The following is a 19,736-nucleotide window of genomic DNA, read 5'->3' as shown; positions in this document are numbered from 1 at the left end:
TGCGTCCGTGGTTGATTGTGCCAATTTGTGTGTGCTAATAAAAACAATAACGTGATGCGGTGATTAGATACACTAGAGCTGCAGCTATCGAATATTTTAGTAATTGAGTATTCTATCGAATATCCCGATCGATTAATCGAGTAATCAAATAAATCATATTTTTGCTTAATTAAAGTGTAATTATGCATGTTAAGATGTGCCCTCAATTATTGTGTTTGGCCCAATTTCCTAAACGCCCGCTTTCATTATTGAAGGCTGACACGCACAGCTGAAATGCGTCCGTGGTTGATTGTGCCAATTTGTGTGTGCTAATAAAAACAATAACGTGATGCGGTGATTAGATACACTAGAGCTGCAGCTATCGAATATTTTAGTAATTGAGTATTCTATCGAATATCCCGATCGATTAATCGAATAAATCATATTTTTGCTTAATTAAGGTGTAATTATACATGTTAAGATGTGCCCTCAATTATTGTGTTTGGCCCAATTTCCTAAACGCCCGCTTTCATTATTGAAGGCTGACACGCACAGCTGAAATGCGTCCGTGGTTGATTGTGCCAATTTGTGTGTGCTAATAAAAACAATAACGTGATGTGGTGATTAGATACACTAGAGCTGCAGCTATCAAATATTTTAGTAATTGAGTATTCTATCGAATATCCCGATCGATTAATCGAATAAATCATATTTTTGCTTAATTAAGGTGTCATTATACATGTTAAGATGTGCCCTCAATTATTGCGTTTGGCCCAATTTCCTAAACGCCCGTTTTCATTATTGAAGGCTGACACGCACAGCTGAATTGCGTCCGTGGTTGATTGTGCCAATTTGTGTGTGCTAATAAAAACAGGTGTGCTCACAGCCCTATGTGCTGTGTGGTGTGACCGCATAAACAAAGTTCATTGCATGCAAAATAGTAATCAATGTTCATTTTGCCATCATAACATGTTTGAGATGAAAACACAAATATATAAAATTAGTTCAAAATTAATATCCCCTGAGAAAGTTAAAATTAAAATATATTCTTAGTATCAAAAATAAAACAATAAGAACAGTTTTCATTATATCAAACCTAAAAAGTGGATTAGGTAGTGCCTTTAATACTGCATTTGAAATGTGCAACTTCATATTCAGAACCAAAATGGCAGACAGGAACTTGGCACACAAGTGCTACCACTGTGAACAAGGACTTGGCACTCTTACATTCAACAGAGACTATAGTGGCTGCAAGTGCAAGCTATCCAAGTAGCATGTGGTTGCATGACTTGAATAACCCGAATAACTTTGCACGACTACTTTCGCCTGGTTACTATTGAAAGGCTGATTGAACACGACATCTCGGATAGCGTTGTTAGTTTTCAACACCTTTTGGCGGCATTTGATGACTTCGCGGGAGTGAGCGAACACATCCTGGTTATCATAATGAATAACATTTATTTTACTAACACAACTTTTGCGTTTACATTTGATAATAGATGACTTATGTTGCGTCGGACCAGCTCTTCCTCCCAGGGAATCTAAGTGACTGGTCAATCCCAAGTTCTTTCGATGACATATATGCTGAGTAAGAAGGACTATCAAGACAGAATTGGAATATTTTCAAGGTTTACTGAAATTCCAGGAGATCAACTTAATCAATACATTCATATCGGCTACTCTAGTTGATCTGGCATTCAAACGGAAGAGCCAACTTCTTTTCACACGGAGAAAACCTCCATCTCCCCCTCGCACCACTGATAAGGAACTAGTGGGGGAGGTCTTCACATTCCAACGTAAGACACAAAACAGACAATCTGAAGACAAAGAGAGACTGGTAGAATGTAAAAAGGAAAAGTACTAGCTCCTCTAAACATGGCTATGTGAAAAGAAAGAACTCTTAAACATAAATGCATCCTTCCACACTTACCTCGCCTCCGGACGTCCCTCAAATCGGATGCTTTCTCGACAGGTGCTACAGCATCGAACTTGTGCTATTGTGGTATGCGAGCTCCACTTTGCAACGTTTGCATACGACCGCGTTTTCCTTCCATTTTAGTGGGAAGTGTTCCCGCACATCAGACAACTTTTGTCGCTTCTTAATTCCCTCGTTTTGCTATAGCCGAGAAGTTGGTGAACTTTGACAGCCAACTTAAGACACGGAGATGGCGAAAAAAACATGAAGAGACGCTTGTTCGTATTATTTCTGGCGGGCATTGTGGCGTCCTACTCTGTCTACTCCAAGTTTAGATTATATGTCGTTTCTTAATGGGGAAAGATATTAATGTCTCTTGTTTTCAAGTTAGCATTTAAGGTAGCGAGCTGGCGCCAGTCAGTCTATGAGTTTATCAAAGTATAGTTACCAATCAAGGTTTTTCTTATATTAATATATTAATATATTTATATATGTGTATGTGTGTGTGTATATATATATATATATGTATATATATATATATATATATATATATATATATATATATATATATTAGGGCTGCAACTAACGATTAATTTGATACTCGATTAATCTGTCGATTACTTCGATTAATCGATTAATGATCGGATAAAATAGACAAACTACATTTCTATCCTATCCAGTATTTTATTGAAAAAAAACCAGCATACTGGCACCATACTTATTTTGATTATTGTTTTTCAGCTGTTTGTAAATGTTGCAGTTTATAAATTAAGGTTTAGTAAAAAAAAACTAAAAAAAACATTTTTTTTTATTAAAAAAAAACAAAACAAAAAAACCTTTGCGCATGCGCATAGCATAGATCCGACGAATCGATGACTAAATTAATCGGCAACTATTTTAATAATCGATTTTAATCGATTAGTTGTTGCAGCCCTAATATATATATATATATATATATATATATATATATATATATATATATATATATATATATATATATATATATATATATATATATATGTATGTATATTTATGCGTCTGTATATATTTTTATTTTATTTCTGATTATTATTATTATTGTTAATGTATTATTTCTTTTTTGTTTATTTAACTGATGTATTTGTAGATATTACTTTGTTTTTTTGCTGTTTCTTTCTTTTTTTGGGGGGCGGGTGGTATGGTTGAGATATAGGGATAAAAACAAAAAATATTTTGACATTTCAAGTTAGCATTTAAGGTAGCGAGCTGGCGCCAGTCAGTCTATGAGTTTATCAAAGTATAGTTACCAATCAAGGTCTTTCGAAAATGTTACTTTAAAAAAAAAAAAGTTTTATATATTATATTAATATGATTATTATATGTTTATGTGTATATATATATATATATATATATATATATATATATATATATATATATATATATATATATATATATATATATATATATATATATATATATATATATATATATATATATATATATATATATAAATGCATCTGTTTATATTTTTATTTTATTTCTGATTATTATTATTATTATTAATGTATTATTATTTCTTTTTTGTTTATTTAATTGATGTATTTGTAGCTATTACTTTGGTTTTTTGCTGTTTCTGATATATGTGAATATGATGTAATGGATAGGAATGTAAAAAAAAACGGTAAATCTCACCATCGGAAGTTTAACCACGGTTATCATTACATACATACCTATTTATTGTGCACTACGGACTTTGTTTTGCTGAAACAATTGTGTGGAATGACAAACTTGTTTGAACTATGTGTTGACATTAGACCGTCAATAGCACTCACCTTAAATAAATTGTAAATCTTACAGTTAATACATGTGATCTGTATCTTTATCGGCCGATGTCACTCGTGGATGATTGGTATCGGAATCGGCATCATACAACCCTGATCTGAACATCACCAATTAAATGCATTTAAACATGTCAACAGTGAGACTCATTGTTCGGACAAACATTTTGATATTTACACCTCAGCAGAATGTGCGGCCAATGGGAGCATGTAAGTGAGGGGTATGTTCTGACCTTTGCATGCGAGTTCATCCTGGTCACTACGCTGTTCATCAACAGACACGCGCGGCTTTTGCGCCATCTTACTCAGGGCAGTGTGCGCCACGCTTCCCTTCTGGGTCTCTGGCTCACTGGCTCCTTCGCAGTCAGTGTCCGACCTCACAACCTACAAACATTTATATCAGTCATTGACACAAAAATGATGTTGTTTTTTTATAACTGTTAAAAAAATGTTTGACTTCAGATGACTAACATCCAGGTTGGTGGTGTCAGGATCAAACCCTTTTGCATATGGTACATCGGTTTTCATAGTAGGATAAGGATTTTGTTTAAGGTCAACATTTTTTGTCTCGTTCTTCAAACACTGTCTCACTGTACACACATATATATATTTTTTGTTTATGCATTCAAATTCATTACATACGGCAAGTATGAGGTGGCTCACAATGCAGCTAATGGTAGTACTCTATCGTGCCAATAAAGCCATCAGTGTTTCCCACACATCCATTTATTTGTGGCGGCCCGCCACGAAAGAATTAAGGCCACCACAAAAAAAAAAAATTTTTTTTTTTTTTGGTGTCCTGTCAAGCTTCTCAGGCAAATCATATAGTTGATGTAGATGCCCATATCGGCTGTTCAGATTTACTTTACAAAAGAGAAGTGTAGGATCAAGATTTTTGGAGCTCTTTGTTCAGTGGATCAGATGTTTGATGAAGCTCTGTGTCTATCTACCACCACTACTGTTTTTTGTTTATTTGTTACTGACTGTGGCAGGACACCTCTGCCTCTGTTTCACTTTATGTTGCTGGTAAATAATATGGTTGTAGTAGTAGGCTAAAGTTAAATTATTTAGTATGCACTAATTAAAGGGGCAGAGCTTTAAGAGACATTTTAGCTTTTATATTTTTATAAGATATATTTTTTGTAAGAACCACAATTGATAAATATATTTCAGTGAATAACTTATTGTTCAAATCTGTATATAAATATGTACATAAAGTGTTGTAATTATATTGTAAAATGGATGGATGGATGGATGGATTGATGGATGGACGTTTAAAACAAAACTGTTATTATTAATTAGTAAGTATACATTTTTTGAGCCTTTTTAGAGAAAATCATATCATTGTAGTAAATTATGCAAATTACTCGATGATGTCATGGTGACCCCGCCTGTAGCCACGCCCCCACCACCTCAGGTATCTTGGCAGTTTATGGGAAACACTTGCCATTTAAAAAAACCCATCCAAAAACCACCAACAATCCTCCATTTAAATCCCCTGACCTGAATATGAACAATAACCAAGTATTAGCGATATTGTTACTATAAGAACTACTGTTTTTTTTCTCTACAAGGTTAATGTAGGTTGCTTCTCTTTCTTCCCCTCCATTTTTCTGCATTCTTTTGTATCTCTAGTTATCATTACGTGTATGTATTGTTGCATTTGAACAACTGTATTGTTGATAATAGAGGTAAATTATTGGTATTGTTCATTATCAATAGAGCTATTTCTATTGGTATTTGTATTGCTCTATTTGTAGTGTAATAATGCTCATTGTCATTTCTGTATTATTATTTATTTTGCTATCTGCTTCTTTGCTATCACTTTTACCATCATATTTGTACATATCCTATTTGCTGATGTTGCTCTATTGTTGTTGTTGTTGTTTTTGTGTCTCTGTCTAATCCCCCTCTTGTCCCCACAATTTCCCCCTCTGTCTTCCTTTTTTCCTCTTTCTATCCCCTCCTGCTCCGGCCGGGCTGCACCAAATGATAATATAAATACTTTTAATGAAGTCCAATACAAATAAGGCAAAAAGAGAAGTATGCCACACTTCTCTTTTGTAAAGTACAGTTGTACAGCATCTACATCAACTATATGATCTGCCTGAGAAGCTGGACAGGACAAAAAAAATTATAAAATAAAAATAAGTACTACTTTTAGGGGTGTCGTGATCATAGTTTGCCAACTAGCCTATGCTGCTATTGACATACTGAGCCGGTGAGCTGCTGTATCGCCTCTTAGTTGGTGAAAGTTAATTCTAGATTATAAATAATGCCTCTAACTTTTATAGTGGAAGGATGTGGCCATAAACTGAGATGTTGGTGAACTTTCACAGCCAACTTAGACACGGAGATGGCGAAAAAGACATGAAGAGACGCTTGTTTGTAGTTTGTATTTCTTGTTTAGCACTTAGCATTGCTGCTACTTGCTGGATCTGCTTATCACGCGGCTTCTAAAACTTGTAGCTCATCCTTCCTTATATTCAGGCTCAAAAATATAAAGTTCTGGATCATCATTTGTTCCAAAGTAGTCATTGGCTCTCATGAAATCTGCCATGATTTAGCGAACATTGTGATGCGTCTGTGGAATTAGTACGCCGCCGTACGCTTAAAATGACCAAAACACGGAAATATTACATGTTCTTTGAATTAAATATATATTTACAGCATGTACATAAATTGCTGATGGAGGTTTTTGGATGTTTTTCAGAGCCCTTCGTAGGCATCTCATTAGTACTGTTGTTAGCTGACTTTTGCTAGAGTTTATTTACAAGTTAGAATGCATTAAAGGCCTACTGAAAGCCACTACTACCGACCACGCAGTCTGATAGTTTATATATCAATGATGAAATCTTAACATTGCAACACATGCCAATACGGCCGGGTTAACTTATAAAGTGCAATTTTAAATTTCCCGGTTGAAAACGTCTATGTATGATGACGTATGCGCGTGACGTCGATGGTTGAAACGGAAGTATTCGGACACATTGTATCCAATACAAAAATCTCTGTTTTCATCGCAAAATTCCACAGCATTCTGGACATCTGTGTTGATGAATCTTTTGCAATTTGTTTAATGAACAATGAAGACTGCAAAGAAGAAAGCTGTAGGTGGGATCGGTGTATTAGCGGCTGGCTGCAGCAACACAACCAGGAGGACTTTGAGTTGGATAGCAGACGCGCTATCCGACGCTAGCCGCCGACCACATCGATGATCGGGTGAAGTCCTTCGTCGCTCCGTCGATCGCTGGAACGCAGGTGCGCACGGGTGTTGATGAGCTAATGTTTTTATCATAGCTCTGACGAGGTCCCGTAGCTAAGTTAGCTTCAATGGCGTCGTTAGCAACAGCATTGTTAATCTTCGCCAGGCTGGAAAGCATTAACCGTGTAGTTACAGGTCCATGGTTTAATGGTATTGTTGATTTTCTGTCTATCCTTCCAGTCAGGGGTTTATTTCTTTTGTTTCTATCTGCATTTAAGCCCGATGCTATCACGTTAGCTCCGTAGCTAAAGAGCTTCGCCGATGTATTGTCGTGGAGATAAAAGTCACTGTGAATGTCCATTTCGCGTTCTCGACTCTCATTTTCAAGAGGATATAGTATCCGAGGCGGTTTAAAATACAAATCCGTGATCCACAATAGAAAAAGGAGAAAGTGTGGAATCCAATGAACCCTTGTACCTAAGTTACGGTCAGAGCGAAAAAAGGAACGTCCTGCACTGCACTCTAGTCCTTCACTCTCACGTACCTCATCCACAAATCTTTCATCTTGCTCAAATTAATGGGGTAATCGTCGCTTTCTCGGTCCGAATCGCTTTCGCTGCATTGTAAACAATGGGGAAATGTGAGGAGCCTTTCAACCTGCGACGTCACGCTACTTCCGGTACAGGCAAGGCTTTTTTTTTATCAGCGACCAAAAGTTGCGAACTTTATCGTCGATGTTCTCTACTAAATCCTTTCAGCAAAAATATGGCAATATCGCGAAATGATCAAGTATGACACATAGAATGGATCTCCTATCCCCGTTTAAATTTAAAAAATTAATTTCAGTAGGCCTTTAAAAAAAGAAAAACATGTGTTCTTGTGTTACATAAAAATTGTGAATGATGGGCAACATTTTTAAAATAAATTACAGTTCCCTTTTTATGTACATGGTTTCAGTGTGTCACTGAAGGCACCGCGAGAGTGAGTCAAGCAATCAAGATTAATATGGCGCTTACTGGCGGCTGGTAAAGTAGTAAGCGCCATACTGTGTTACCTGTAGTTTTGTCAAAAGTAACGTTGTCTCGCACATGCTTGTGACTAAATTTGGTGCGTTTGTCCGTGCGCTCTTGCTATTTTAACAAGAGTGCCTACATGTGATAAACAGGGTGAATTTACACAATTTAACTTAAATTGTTATTTTATTCATTTATCCATTTCATTCATCATTTACACGCTGTGGAGGGAGATGTCAGCGCTGCCTGCAGGCGCAAAGGTCACCGCCTCTGTCCATGGTGCTGAGGACAGAGCACCATCAGACGGGGGCGTGGCAGTGCTGACGGCGAGACACAGCTGGCAGGTGATTAGATTTCACAGGTGGTACGTGTTAATCTACTCATCTGTTGTCTTTAACAGTAAGTGGCCGGGAGCAGGAGGAGAAGAGAGGATACGGACGTGACTGGAAAGTCACGTTCTACTGGAGAGAAAACTTTTGTAAAACAATTGCTCATTAAAACCTTGTTAAACCTGCACGCTTGGCTCCTGTGCTGTGTCTGACAGTGGGACTGCTAGGAAGCGACTTCCACGCATGCATTTTCCCTTGTTTTTTTGCATTTAAAACTAGAATTATTCTCTATCAAAGTTTTTTGTGTCAACAGTGTCTGAAACTGTTTAACTGGATTTACATTGTTTCCTAAGAGAAAGAACTGTTTGTTTTCAAAGAACCCTTTAGAACAAAAACCGAGGTCCCACAATACTTGAGTACAATTTACCTTCCATTGCTCCCGTGGTAAGACTTGCACCACAACTATGTCTCCGTTTAATGCCCTGTTACGAGCTATAATCCCATCCAGAAATATGTCTCGTGTGTCATCCTGTAAGCAAACACAGTCATGTTTTCTTCTAGCAATGTACTGTACCCTTTTGATTGGACTTTGCAGTAAAATGTACTTACAGGAGAAGGGATGAAAGCTTCATGGTACTTCTTGGGGTTGATTCGCAGTGGTCCCTAGAAGAATACGCAACAATTTAGTCTTGCTGTAGAGGCCACACAATGGGCACAATTACTTTCCAGAATTGTAGCACTATTATAATAAAGCCAAGAGTCATTTACTGAAATGAATTTACCCAATTTTTCATATTCAACTATTTCCTTATAATTCTATTAGTTTAGTTTATTGCAAGGATTTCACCAAATTATACAATCGCTTGTTCTTTTTCAAAATAAATAATAATTACACCGCAAATTATTTGCCACTTTCCAACATTTAAAAATTTATTTCTAGGAATTGCCCTCGTTTTTAGAGCTACCGATATTTACTTACTTTTAGACATTGACAAATCTTAATTTTAGCACGGATATTTACATTTGTTTAGTTTAAAAATGTTAAAAATGAGAGAATAACTATTCAAATAAGATATTTTGGTTTTCCCCACTAATAGAAAATCTTGTTTGGAGATACTGCAACACTTTGATGATGCTTAATTTAAGAATTGCAAGTTGAATAATACTTAATAAATACTTAATACTGATAAAAAAAACAAAAATCTATCTTAAAACATCTGCTAATTTCCAGATAAAACACATTTTAATTTAGGATGTCTTATCAAGTAAAATTATCTGTCTATGCAGCTAGTTCATTTCACTAGTTTTTACTATTTTGTCATATACACTACCGTTCAAAAGTTTGGGGTCACGCAAACAATTTTGTGGAATAGCCTTCATTTCTAAGAACAAGAATAGACTGTCGAGTTTCAGATGAAAGTTCTCTTTTTCTGGCCATTTTGAGCGTTTAATTGACCCCACAAATGTGATGCTCCAGAAACTCAATCTGCTCAAAGGAAGGTCAGTTTTGTAGCTTCTGTAACGAGCTCAACTATTTTCAGATGTGTGAACATGATTGCACAAGGGTTTTCTAATCATCAATTAGCCTTCTGAGCCAATGAGCAAACACATTGTACCATTAGAACACTGGAGTGATAGTTGCAGGAAATGGGCCTCTATACACCTATGTAGATATTGCACCAAAAACCAGACATTTGCAGCTAGAATAGTCATTTACCACATTAGCAATGTATAGAGTGTATTTCTTTAAAGTTAAGACTAGTTTAAAGTTATCTTCATTGAAAAGTACAGTGCTTTTCCTTCAAAAATAAGGACATTTCAATGTGACCCCAAACTTTTGAACGGTAGTGTATTAATAGAAAATCATTTAAAAAATACAAAAATAACTACAGAAAAAAAATAGTCAAATACCGGGTAGTACAAAAAGAAAACAAATTAAACTGTCTGGCTCGCTGTGTAGAAACAAAACATGAAATTTGGGCTAATACTTGACAGATATTGTAATATGATTGTTCATGTTTTTCAGTCAGTCCAAGTTATTGTCCTATCGCATTGTGTTGTGCATTAAAAACTCATTTAACACGTTTTGTGCTGACATAGAAGCTAGCTTACCTCTTGCCGTAGTTAGCTTTTACGGCTAATACCGTAGCCCGCCGATGTGTTAGTAGTAAAATAAATGGAAAAAGAAAAAGAAAAATGTGGCTCCAAACAACAAATATACCTAAAGTTAAAGTACCAATGATTGTCACACACACTCTAGGTGTGGTGAAATTTGTCCTCTGCATTTGACCCATGCCCTGGTGAGGGGAGCAGTGGGCAGCAGCGGTGGCCGCACCCGGGAATCATTTTTAGGTGATTTAACCCCCAATTCCAACCCTTGACGCTGAGTGCCAAGCAGGGACGTAATGGGTCCCATTTTTATAGTCTTTGGTATGACTCGGCCGGGGTTTGAACTCACGACCTACCGATCTCAGGGTGGACACTCTAACCCAGGGGTGGGCAATTAATTTTTTACCGGGGGCCGCATGAGCAACCCGAGCACTGCTGGGGGGCCAAATCGACAATATTTCAATTAAATTTTGCTCAATATTATTTTTGATATATACCGTAAGATAAATAATAATAATAACAATAATAATAATTAATAATAATAATAATAATAATAATAATACTTTCATTTAACCTAACTTAACTTAATACCAAAAGCACTGCTTTGGAAATCATTTGTACCCCTTTCAGAGATCACATTTAGTTCCCCTTAAACATCCTCATGTTGCACAATGAAAAGTAAGCATAGGATGAAGTGTGCATTCCTGTAACTTTCTCTAGTAACAGCATTCCATGATTAATATAAATAAATTAACATTAATAATAAATGACAGTAAAATAAGCACACGTATGACTGAGGAGTCATAGTTTAACTTTGTGTGGTGTTTGAGTTGTCCGACTTTTTGTGTGGCCATAAACGCACCAGTGGTTTAGTGGTATGCGTGTTGGTGACAGATGACAAGTTGGTTTTGGCCTGGTTTGTACGGCAGAAAATGACTAGTTTTTCGAGATAGAAGTGTTTTACTCATGTTTTTGGTGTGGTTATGGCCGAATATAAACAGTTTTGCTCAATAAAGTGATCGATATAATTCTTGGCCTCGAAGCATCTCGATAGACGTTACAATAATTGAACGGTGTTCAATTGAACGGTGTTGACGAACACCGTTAGGGCCGCTTGTTGTCACTGTCACTCAGAGTTGAATTGCAAAATTACACAGAATATATGTGTTTATTTTGTTTAGAATTCAGATGGGATTTGATTTGGTCCGCGGCATATATTTGCTGTGCGCAGAGGACGCTTGAGCAGTGTGCAATTGCGCAGGCGCGCACCTTAGAGGGAACGTTGCTTGGCAGTCCATGTCTTGTTGAAAACACGCCATTCGTCATCAACTTTTCTCTTTTTAGCGTCTCAGGTGTAAACCGTGCATCACTTGTCGCTGTGCACCTTCACTCACAGGTTACACACGCCCATAAATAACACTTTTCAAAATAAAAGCAGCACAGTTGTATTGCGCGCACGACATAGATGTTTTTTCAACTTTATTTTGTCATTTGTGATTGGCCTCACGCGGGCCAGACAGGGACGCACAAAGGGCCGGCCGGATGTGGCCCGGGGGCCGCAGAATGCCCAGGTCTGCTCTAACCACTAGGCCACTGAGCAGGTGGCCTGAATAAGTTACCTGAATAAGTTCCCCTCTTTTAAGGCCGTGGGAAACGTCCTCACAGGTCATATAAGGTTCAAACACTTGTTTCCTTGAGCCCCTGCATCCCCGGTTCCTATTCTTCTCTGCAGTAGAGTTGACGTTGGAAGCTGAAAGCAAATCAAAAAATGTGTTATTTTCCCCACTTTTAAAACAAATGTTTAAACTAGGGGTGTAACGGTACGTGTATTTGTATTGAACCGTTTCGGTACAGGGGTTCCGGTTCGGTTCGGAGGTGTACCGAACGAGTTTCCACATGGACATATTAAGTAGTGTAACGCACGTTGTGTAAACAATGCACACCGAGGCACAACACACGGCATGCTAGCAGCTAACGGGCTACGATAGACTGACCATACGTCCTCTTTTCACCGGACATGTCCTCTTTGGCGGAGCTGTCGGGGCGGTGTTTCTTAAATGTCTCAAATGTCCGGCATTTTGAGTTAGGGTTGCGTGTATTTTCAATGTACGTTCAGGGTTAAGAAGGGGTTAAAAACAAAACCAATTGTGCGCGCAGCAGCATTGGTGAGGGAGGGGCAGAGACAGAGAGAGCGAGAGAGTTATGATAAACGCGCATGCGTCGCCAGGCTCTGCTTTTTATCCATAGATTTATTAGATTTAATTTTTTATTATTTATAGCAGGGGTGTCAAAAGTGTGCCCCGGAGGCCATTTGCGGCCCACAGCTAATGTTTTAAAGGCCCACGGCACATTCTAAAAATACTATTAAAATAAACAAAAACATAACAAAAGTGAAATAAAAAAGCTTAAAGGTGAAATGTAATTTAGAAAAAGTTGCAATGTTGACTAACAAAACCAAGCTGTTTTTTTTTCTTTCAAACTGTCATTGCTCAAAACATAATATTGAATCAAAATCAATGTTATTATGAATTATTGACCTATCCACGGTTCAGATTACTTCACATCAAATATTCCACTAAGAAAAATATTTTTGGTTTGCAAATTTGGTAAATAAATAACCCAAAAATTTATATTTTGTTGTTTTCTTACTGTACCGAAAATGAACCGAATCGTGACCTCTAAACCGAGGTACATACCGAAACGAAATTTTTGTGTACCGTTACACCCCTAGTTTAAACAGAATCGTACCTGCGGGCTTGTGCGGTTTGTTCTGATCATGAGGGGACTTGGGTCTGGACTTGTGACGGTCGCCTCCACACTTAGACACGGCGTCTTCCAGCTGCGTGGGCAGGTTGGTTTTCTTCGCCTTCTTGTCCTCTTGCTCGGGTTTGTTGGAACAGGCTTTGTTTTGGCCAGACTCCGCCGATAGGCCGGCGTCCTTGTTGGGGTCTTTGGTTTTCTTCCGCTGGCGCTGGTGCTTCTTGGTGTCGTTCGGCGCTAAAGCGCTGAGCTCCTCGCCGGACTCGATGTCTCCGTCTTGGCTGGTGGCGGTGTCCCGCCTCTGTCCCTTTCGCTGCTTCTCGCACACACCCGGCTTCCTTTCGCCGTCGTGCTGAGCGTTGTGCGTGCTTAATTTCGTCATGTACAAAGACAGGGAGCTCTCGTCTCCTTTGTCTTTTGAGGAAGACGGGGAAAAGTCACCGGAGTCGGGTGCAGGACTCGACACAAGGTCCCCTTTTTGCTGGTGCGACCGTTCGCCCTGCATGTTGAACTGCTTGTAGCTCAGCAGCACCACTTGCCCTTTGTCGTCCTTTTGGAGGGAGGGCTCCTTGGCGTATTGCTCCAGGAACTTGGTGAAGGTGCTGCTGCGGTGCTGGCTCAGGAGTCTGGCGTAGGCATCTTTACGTCGGGGGGGTTTGGACTCGCTTTGGCTGCCCTTCGCGTCACGTTTTTGGTGGGCCCCCTTAGATTGCCGGGGAGAATCCATGTGGTTGACGAGTCACTGTGATGGAGAAATGAAAAAGGGATATACAGTACAGGCCAAACATTTGGACTAGGGCTGCAACTAACGATTAATTTGATAATCAATTAATCTGTCGATTATTACTTCGATTAATAATCAGCTAGAAGAGACAAATTACATTTCTATCCTATCCAGTATTTTATTGAAAAAAACCAGCATACTGGCACCATACTTATTTTGATTATTGTTTCTCAGCTGTTTGTAAATGTTGCAGTTTATAAATAAAGGTTTATTTTAAAAACAAACAAAAAATAACTGTGCATGCGCATAGCATAGATCCAACAAATCGATGACTAAATTAATCGGCAAATATTTTAATAATCGATTTTAATCGATTAGTTGTTGCAGCCCTAATTTGGACATGTCGTAGAATTTCTGACCTTTTGACCTATATTTCTTGTCTGTCAAGAATGTCCGCTCATTTTCAATTCTCTTCTATTTTGTGCCATTGAACGGACCAGTTGTGGGACAAAGGTGAATATGGAGTTATGCCAACCTGTCTACAGAATGTTTAGATTTTCCAAATATGACTAAGAGATACGAGGTTGTTTTGGAACAGACAAACCAAAACAAAACAATCATGATGCACTAGATAAAAAACAGTGACGTACAAGAGACATATAAAAAATGGCAGAAGACCGGAACTCGAGAGTGATTTTGGCTTGTGTGTGTCTTGTTTGCTCTGGAGTACATGTGGTCTGTCTGCACGGCCAACTCAATTCAACCTGCACTTCTGATAATGGGTAAATAAATGTGTTGTACTAAACTACTTTTGTTGCCTGCTTAAGCTTCGGACAATCCACTACAACACACCTTTATTTTCATGACTATTTACATCAGGGGTGTTGAGTTGAGTTGAGTTTATTTGGAACATGCACGCATACAACATGATACATCACAATTTCCAGTTTCTCTTTTTAACATGTTCGAAAAGGAGTAGGAAGAAGCAGAGCTTATTTAATCCTACCCCTTTTCTTTTACAGAACAGTTGCTAAAACTTTTGTTCACTTCCTGTCCTCAATTTATTCACAATATACTCCATAAGTAATCACAATAAAAAAAAATTAAAGCTGCAAGCAGCGATGGACGGGACCGACTTTGAGGGCTCATAAAATCCAAACCGGAGCAGTAATTAAAACTCTTTCATCAACTTTTAATCAGAAGGGTTCAATCTCTCTCCTGTGCTAATTTGAAGCCGACATGACAAACGCGCTCAGAGGAGATAATGTTTGAAAAAAGGTGACTGTTTTTACACAACTTTTGTATTGAAGGGGGAATTGCAAACTTCCTGTTGATTTTGATCTGGGGGCTGTCAGTGTATGAAATATAGGTGTGAGTGAGACCTACATAGAGGTTTTTGTTTCATGTCTCTACGACATTCCTACTGGGAGTTACAGGCAGTTTTGTCTGAGTTTTCTTCCTAGGGGGCGCTAGAGCGCAGTCTTGGGGTTTGGTTTTTTGATTAGATAGCAATTTTCGCCAGTCCTGATGTGTGTGTTCAATTTGGTGAATTTTTTTTTTTTGTCATAAAAAAATACAATCGGACTGTATCCCTTGCAGACTGTATTGATATATATATTGATATATAATGTAGGAACCAGAATATTAATAATAGAAAGAAACAACCCTTTTGTGCGAATGAGTGTGAATGGGGGAGGGAGGTTTTTTGGGTTGGTGTGCTAATTGTAAGTGTATCTTGTGTTTTTTATGTTGATTTAATAAATAAAAAATAAATAAATTTTTTTTTTTTTTTTTTAATTATTATTTATTTATTTATTTATTGTGCGGCCCGGTATCAATCGATCCACGGGCCAGATGGAAAAGCGGGATTCATCACTCCAGAGAAGGCGTCTCCACGTGCTTTAAACCACTGCATCCCACGCTTTGCATTGGACTTGGTGATGTATGGCTTAGATGCAGCTGCCCGGCCATGTAAAACCCCGTTCCATGAAGCTCTCTGCGTACTGTACGTGGGCTAAATGGAAGGTCACATGAAGTTTGGAGCTCTGTAGCTCTGTCAAATTTTTTTCCAAGTGTCAAAAAGTCTGCATTTTTTCTTAAGTGTCAAAAAGTCAAATTTTTTTGGAAGTGCCAAAGAGTTGACATTTTTCTCTAAGTGTCAAAAAGTCTGAATTTTTCCAAGGGTCAAAAAGTCGACATTTTTACACCACTGTATCCGACGCTTTGCATTGGACTTGGTGATGTATGGCTTAGATGCAGCTGTTCAGCCATGAAAACCCATTCCATGCAGCTCTCTGCGTACTGTACGTGGGCTAACTGGAAGGTCACATGAAGTTTGGAGCTCTGTCAAAAAAAATTTCCAAGTGTCAAAAAGTCGAAATTTTTTGTAAGTGCCAAAAAGTTGACATTTTTTGTAAGTGTCAAAAAGTCTGAATTTTTCCAAGGGTCAAAAAGTCGACATTTTTACACCACTGTATCTGACGCTTTGCATTTGACTTGGTGATGTATGGCTTAGATTCAGCTGCCCAGCCATGAAAACCCATTCCATGCAGCTCTCTGTGTACTGTATGTGGGCTAATTGGAAGGTCACATGAAGTTTGTCTGTCAATTTTTTTTCCAAGTGTCAAAAAGTCTAAATTTTTGGTAAGTGCCAAAAAGTTGACTTTTTTTAAGTGTCAAAAAGTCTGAATTTTTCTGAGGGTCAAATAGTCGACATTTTTACACGACTGTATCCGACGCTTTGCATTGGACTTGGTGATGTACGGCTTAGATTCAGCTGTCCAGCCATGAAAACCCATTCCATGCAGCTCTCTGCGTACTGTACGTGGGCTAATTGGAAGGTCACATGAAGTTTACGTGGCCTACCACTTGGTGGCTGAGTTGCTGTTGTTCCCAAACGCTTCACTTTTCTTATAATAAAGTTGACTCTGGAATATTTAGGAGCGAGGAAATTTCACGACTGGATTTTTGTCGCACAGGTGGCATCCTATGACAGTTCCACGCTGGAAATCACTGAAAGCGGCCCGTTCTTTCACACATGTTTGTAGAAACAGTCTCCATGCCTAAGTGCTTGATTTTATACACCAAGCCAAGTGATTAGGACACCTGATTCTGATCATCTGGATGGGTGGCCAAATACTTTTGGCAATATAGTGTATACATTTGTACATGTATACTTGTTTTTAATGACTACTTAGGCCTACTGTGCTACTGTATTTTTAATGTTGGTCATTATGGTGAAAAAAACGATTGCTTTTTTTTTAACCTCAAAAACTTGTAGCTCCCTTAATAGTTGGCCTATCACACTGTTGGAAAACTTTTTTGGTGTCATATATATTTAAATAATTTACATTTAATTGTGTTACGTACCTAAGAATTGTGACACATTGAGGGTTCACCCTCTCTCTAACTAATACGCAGCTACTAAATTATTTTCTAGTGCTGTTAGACACAAAGCATACACTCTTTGTGAGACGTGTTTCCAACAAAATAGACAGAAATATGAGAAATATTCCTAAACTACTTGAATGTTACGTACCCGGTTATGGAAGCAGCACGGCGAGCTCAAGCTAGCTAGCTAGCGGTTTGATTGTATCGCTTCCGGTGACGTCACAAACAGTTGCGTTCAAGGTGCCGTTGTTTGGTCGGAAACAGTGCATTTGCTTACGTTTAGAAGACCTTCCTCAATCGATGTGAGTTTTCAATTCTGAGGAAGTTCGTCTAAAATATACAGTATATAGTAAATATTCACGTATTGCTCAAAATGTAAAGGTTTTGCCGACCTTTTTTAACTATGTTCAGAAGTTACCAACTACAAGTAAAGTAAGCTTGACGATTTAGGTTGAGTGCCACCAGAGGGCAGCAAAGATCTGCTTGTCTGTGTGTACATATTTGTGTGTGCTGGTGTGAAAGTGTTTTTTTGTTGTTGTTGTAAATTTGGCGTTCTTTTTTTTAATGTTATCTTTTTTGGAGATTATTAGTTATCCAGGAAGCGCAGACGTGAGAGACTCGATTAAGAATGAAGGTTGGAGAGAGACAAGTGGAGCACAGGTGTCCCTAGTTTATGAAGTAAAAACCATTAATTATAAAATAAATGTTTTCATGGCTAGAAAGGTAGAAAATATATATATAAAAAACATTATGAGAGCCCTGAGACACGAAATAATGCATTTTAGTCACATTTACACTATTTTAATCTAGTGTAGTAACACTTCCTGAAGCTGAGCCAATCAGTGATCACCATACTGAACAGCGGCCTCTGATTGGTTAAGTCTCCTCTAGTGGCCAATGCTACTGTGGTATTGATATGGATTTAGCCACTTGCATGCTAAAAAAAAAAAGGTTAATTTAGGACAAAAAAAGTGTTAAGTATGATTTTTTTTATTTAACTACGGTAAAGCTGCAATATTTGAAGCGCGATGTGGCGGGGGACGACTGTATATGTTTTAGAGGTGCAGAAAAAAATCATTTTATTTGATCGCGATTCATAATTTTCAAATATGGATGAAAAAAAAGTGTGTAAAAGAGTTTGTACAGTCAAAACAAATTGCATGATTCAGTGTGTTCATGATTAATGCGAAATACATTTTTTTTGTAATGGAGGTTTTTTAGTTTTTATTTATTTATTATTAAATCAACGTAAAAACACACAAGAAAAACTTAGCGCACCACCCAAATACAATTTCTTAAAATTAATCCCATGAATTAACTCGTTAATTTTGACAGCCCTAACATATGCATATGTACATATGCTAAAAAAAAATTTAATAAGACAAAAAAGTGGATTCATTTGAATAATTTCACTCAAAAAGTGTCAAGCACACCTGTGAAGTGAAAATCATTTCAGGTGACTACCTCTTGAAGCTCATGGAGAGAATGCCAAGAGTGTGCAAAGCAGTAATCAGAGCAAAGGGTGGCTATTTTGAAGAAACTAGAATATAAAACATGTTTTCAGTGATTTCACCTTTTTTTTGTTAAGTACATAACTTCACATGTGTTCATTCATAGTTTTGATGCCTTCAGTGACCATCTACAATGTGAATAGTCATGAAAATAAAGAGAACAATGAATGAGAAGGTGTGTCCAAACTTTTGGCCTGTACTGTATATATATATATATATATATATATATATATATATATATATATATATATATATATATATATATATATATATATATATATATATATATATATATATATAAATATATATATATATATATATATATATATATATATATACACACACACACAGGTATATATATATATACACATATATATACACTTATACATACATATATGTATATATATATACATATATAGTGGATTATATTTGGATTATAGTGGATTATATTTCCTACAAGAGGTAATAACACACTGGACATGGTCTTCACCACTCAGAGAGGAGCTTACAAGGCGTCACCCCTCCCCCACCTGGGTGCTTCTGACCACCTCACTGTCATGCTAATGCCAGCATACAGGCCGAGGGCTAAAGTCACCAGACCAGTTCAGAAGCAAGTGAGGGTGTGGCCAGTGGATGCCTCCTCTGCTCTGCAGGACTGTTTTGACACCACAGACTGGGACATTTTCAAGCAGGCAGCCACCTACAACCACCACATCGACATACAGGAATATACAGAGACTGTCACTGCATACATCACTAAATGCATCGATGATGTCACAGAGACCAGGACCATCACGGTACGGGAAAATCAGAAACCATGGCTGACGGGGGAAGTCCATAGGTTGCTGAGAGCCCGGAACGCTGCCTTCAGAGCAGGAGATGAGGCTGGCCTGAGAACAGCCAGGGCCAACCTGAACCGTGGCATCAGAGATGCTAAGAGGCAGTACGGCAGCAGGATAGCCCACCGCTTCAGTGACAGCAGAG

At 37.9% G+C, this 19,736-nt stretch overlaps 1 protein-coding gene across 1 annotated transcript in view; it reads right to left on the bottom strand.

Annotated features, from left to right (window-relative positions):
* dis3l2 (DIS3 like 3'-5' exoribonuclease 2) overlaps nucleotides 1-17,529 on the bottom strand; it is a 54,388-nt gene extending 36,859 nt beyond the window's left edge. Inside the window, exons 1-6 of the mRNA XM_062070233.1 lie at nucleotides 17,390-17,529; nucleotides 13,116-13,869; nucleotides 11,987-12,117; nucleotides 8,868-8,921; nucleotides 8,686-8,787; nucleotides 3,945-4,095 (exon numbers count right to left, since the gene is read on the bottom strand). Of these exons, the coding sequence (XP_061926217.1) occupies nucleotides 3,945-4,095; nucleotides 8,686-8,787; nucleotides 8,868-8,921; nucleotides 11,987-12,117; nucleotides 13,116-13,854 (1,177 nt within the window). The 5' untranslated portion in view covers nucleotides 13,855-13,869; nucleotides 17,390-17,529. The remainder of the gene's footprint in view (nucleotides 1-3,944; nucleotides 4,096-8,685; nucleotides 8,788-8,867; nucleotides 8,922-11,986; nucleotides 12,118-13,115; nucleotides 13,870-17,389) is intronic.
* Nucleotides 17,530-19,736: the final 2,207 nt, after the last annotated feature.

Source organism: Entelurus aequoreus, linkage group LG14 (genome assembly GCF_033978785.1).
Source record: "Entelurus aequoreus isolate RoL-2023_Sb linkage group LG14, RoL_Eaeq_v1.1, whole genome shotgun sequence".
In the NCBI taxonomy this organism is placed as follows: domain Eukaryota; kingdom Metazoa; phylum Chordata; class Actinopteri; order Syngnathiformes; family Syngnathidae; genus Entelurus; species Entelurus aequoreus.
Note: the sequence above shows the minus strand (reverse complement) of the source record. Positions and strands in the feature narration are given on the sequence as shown.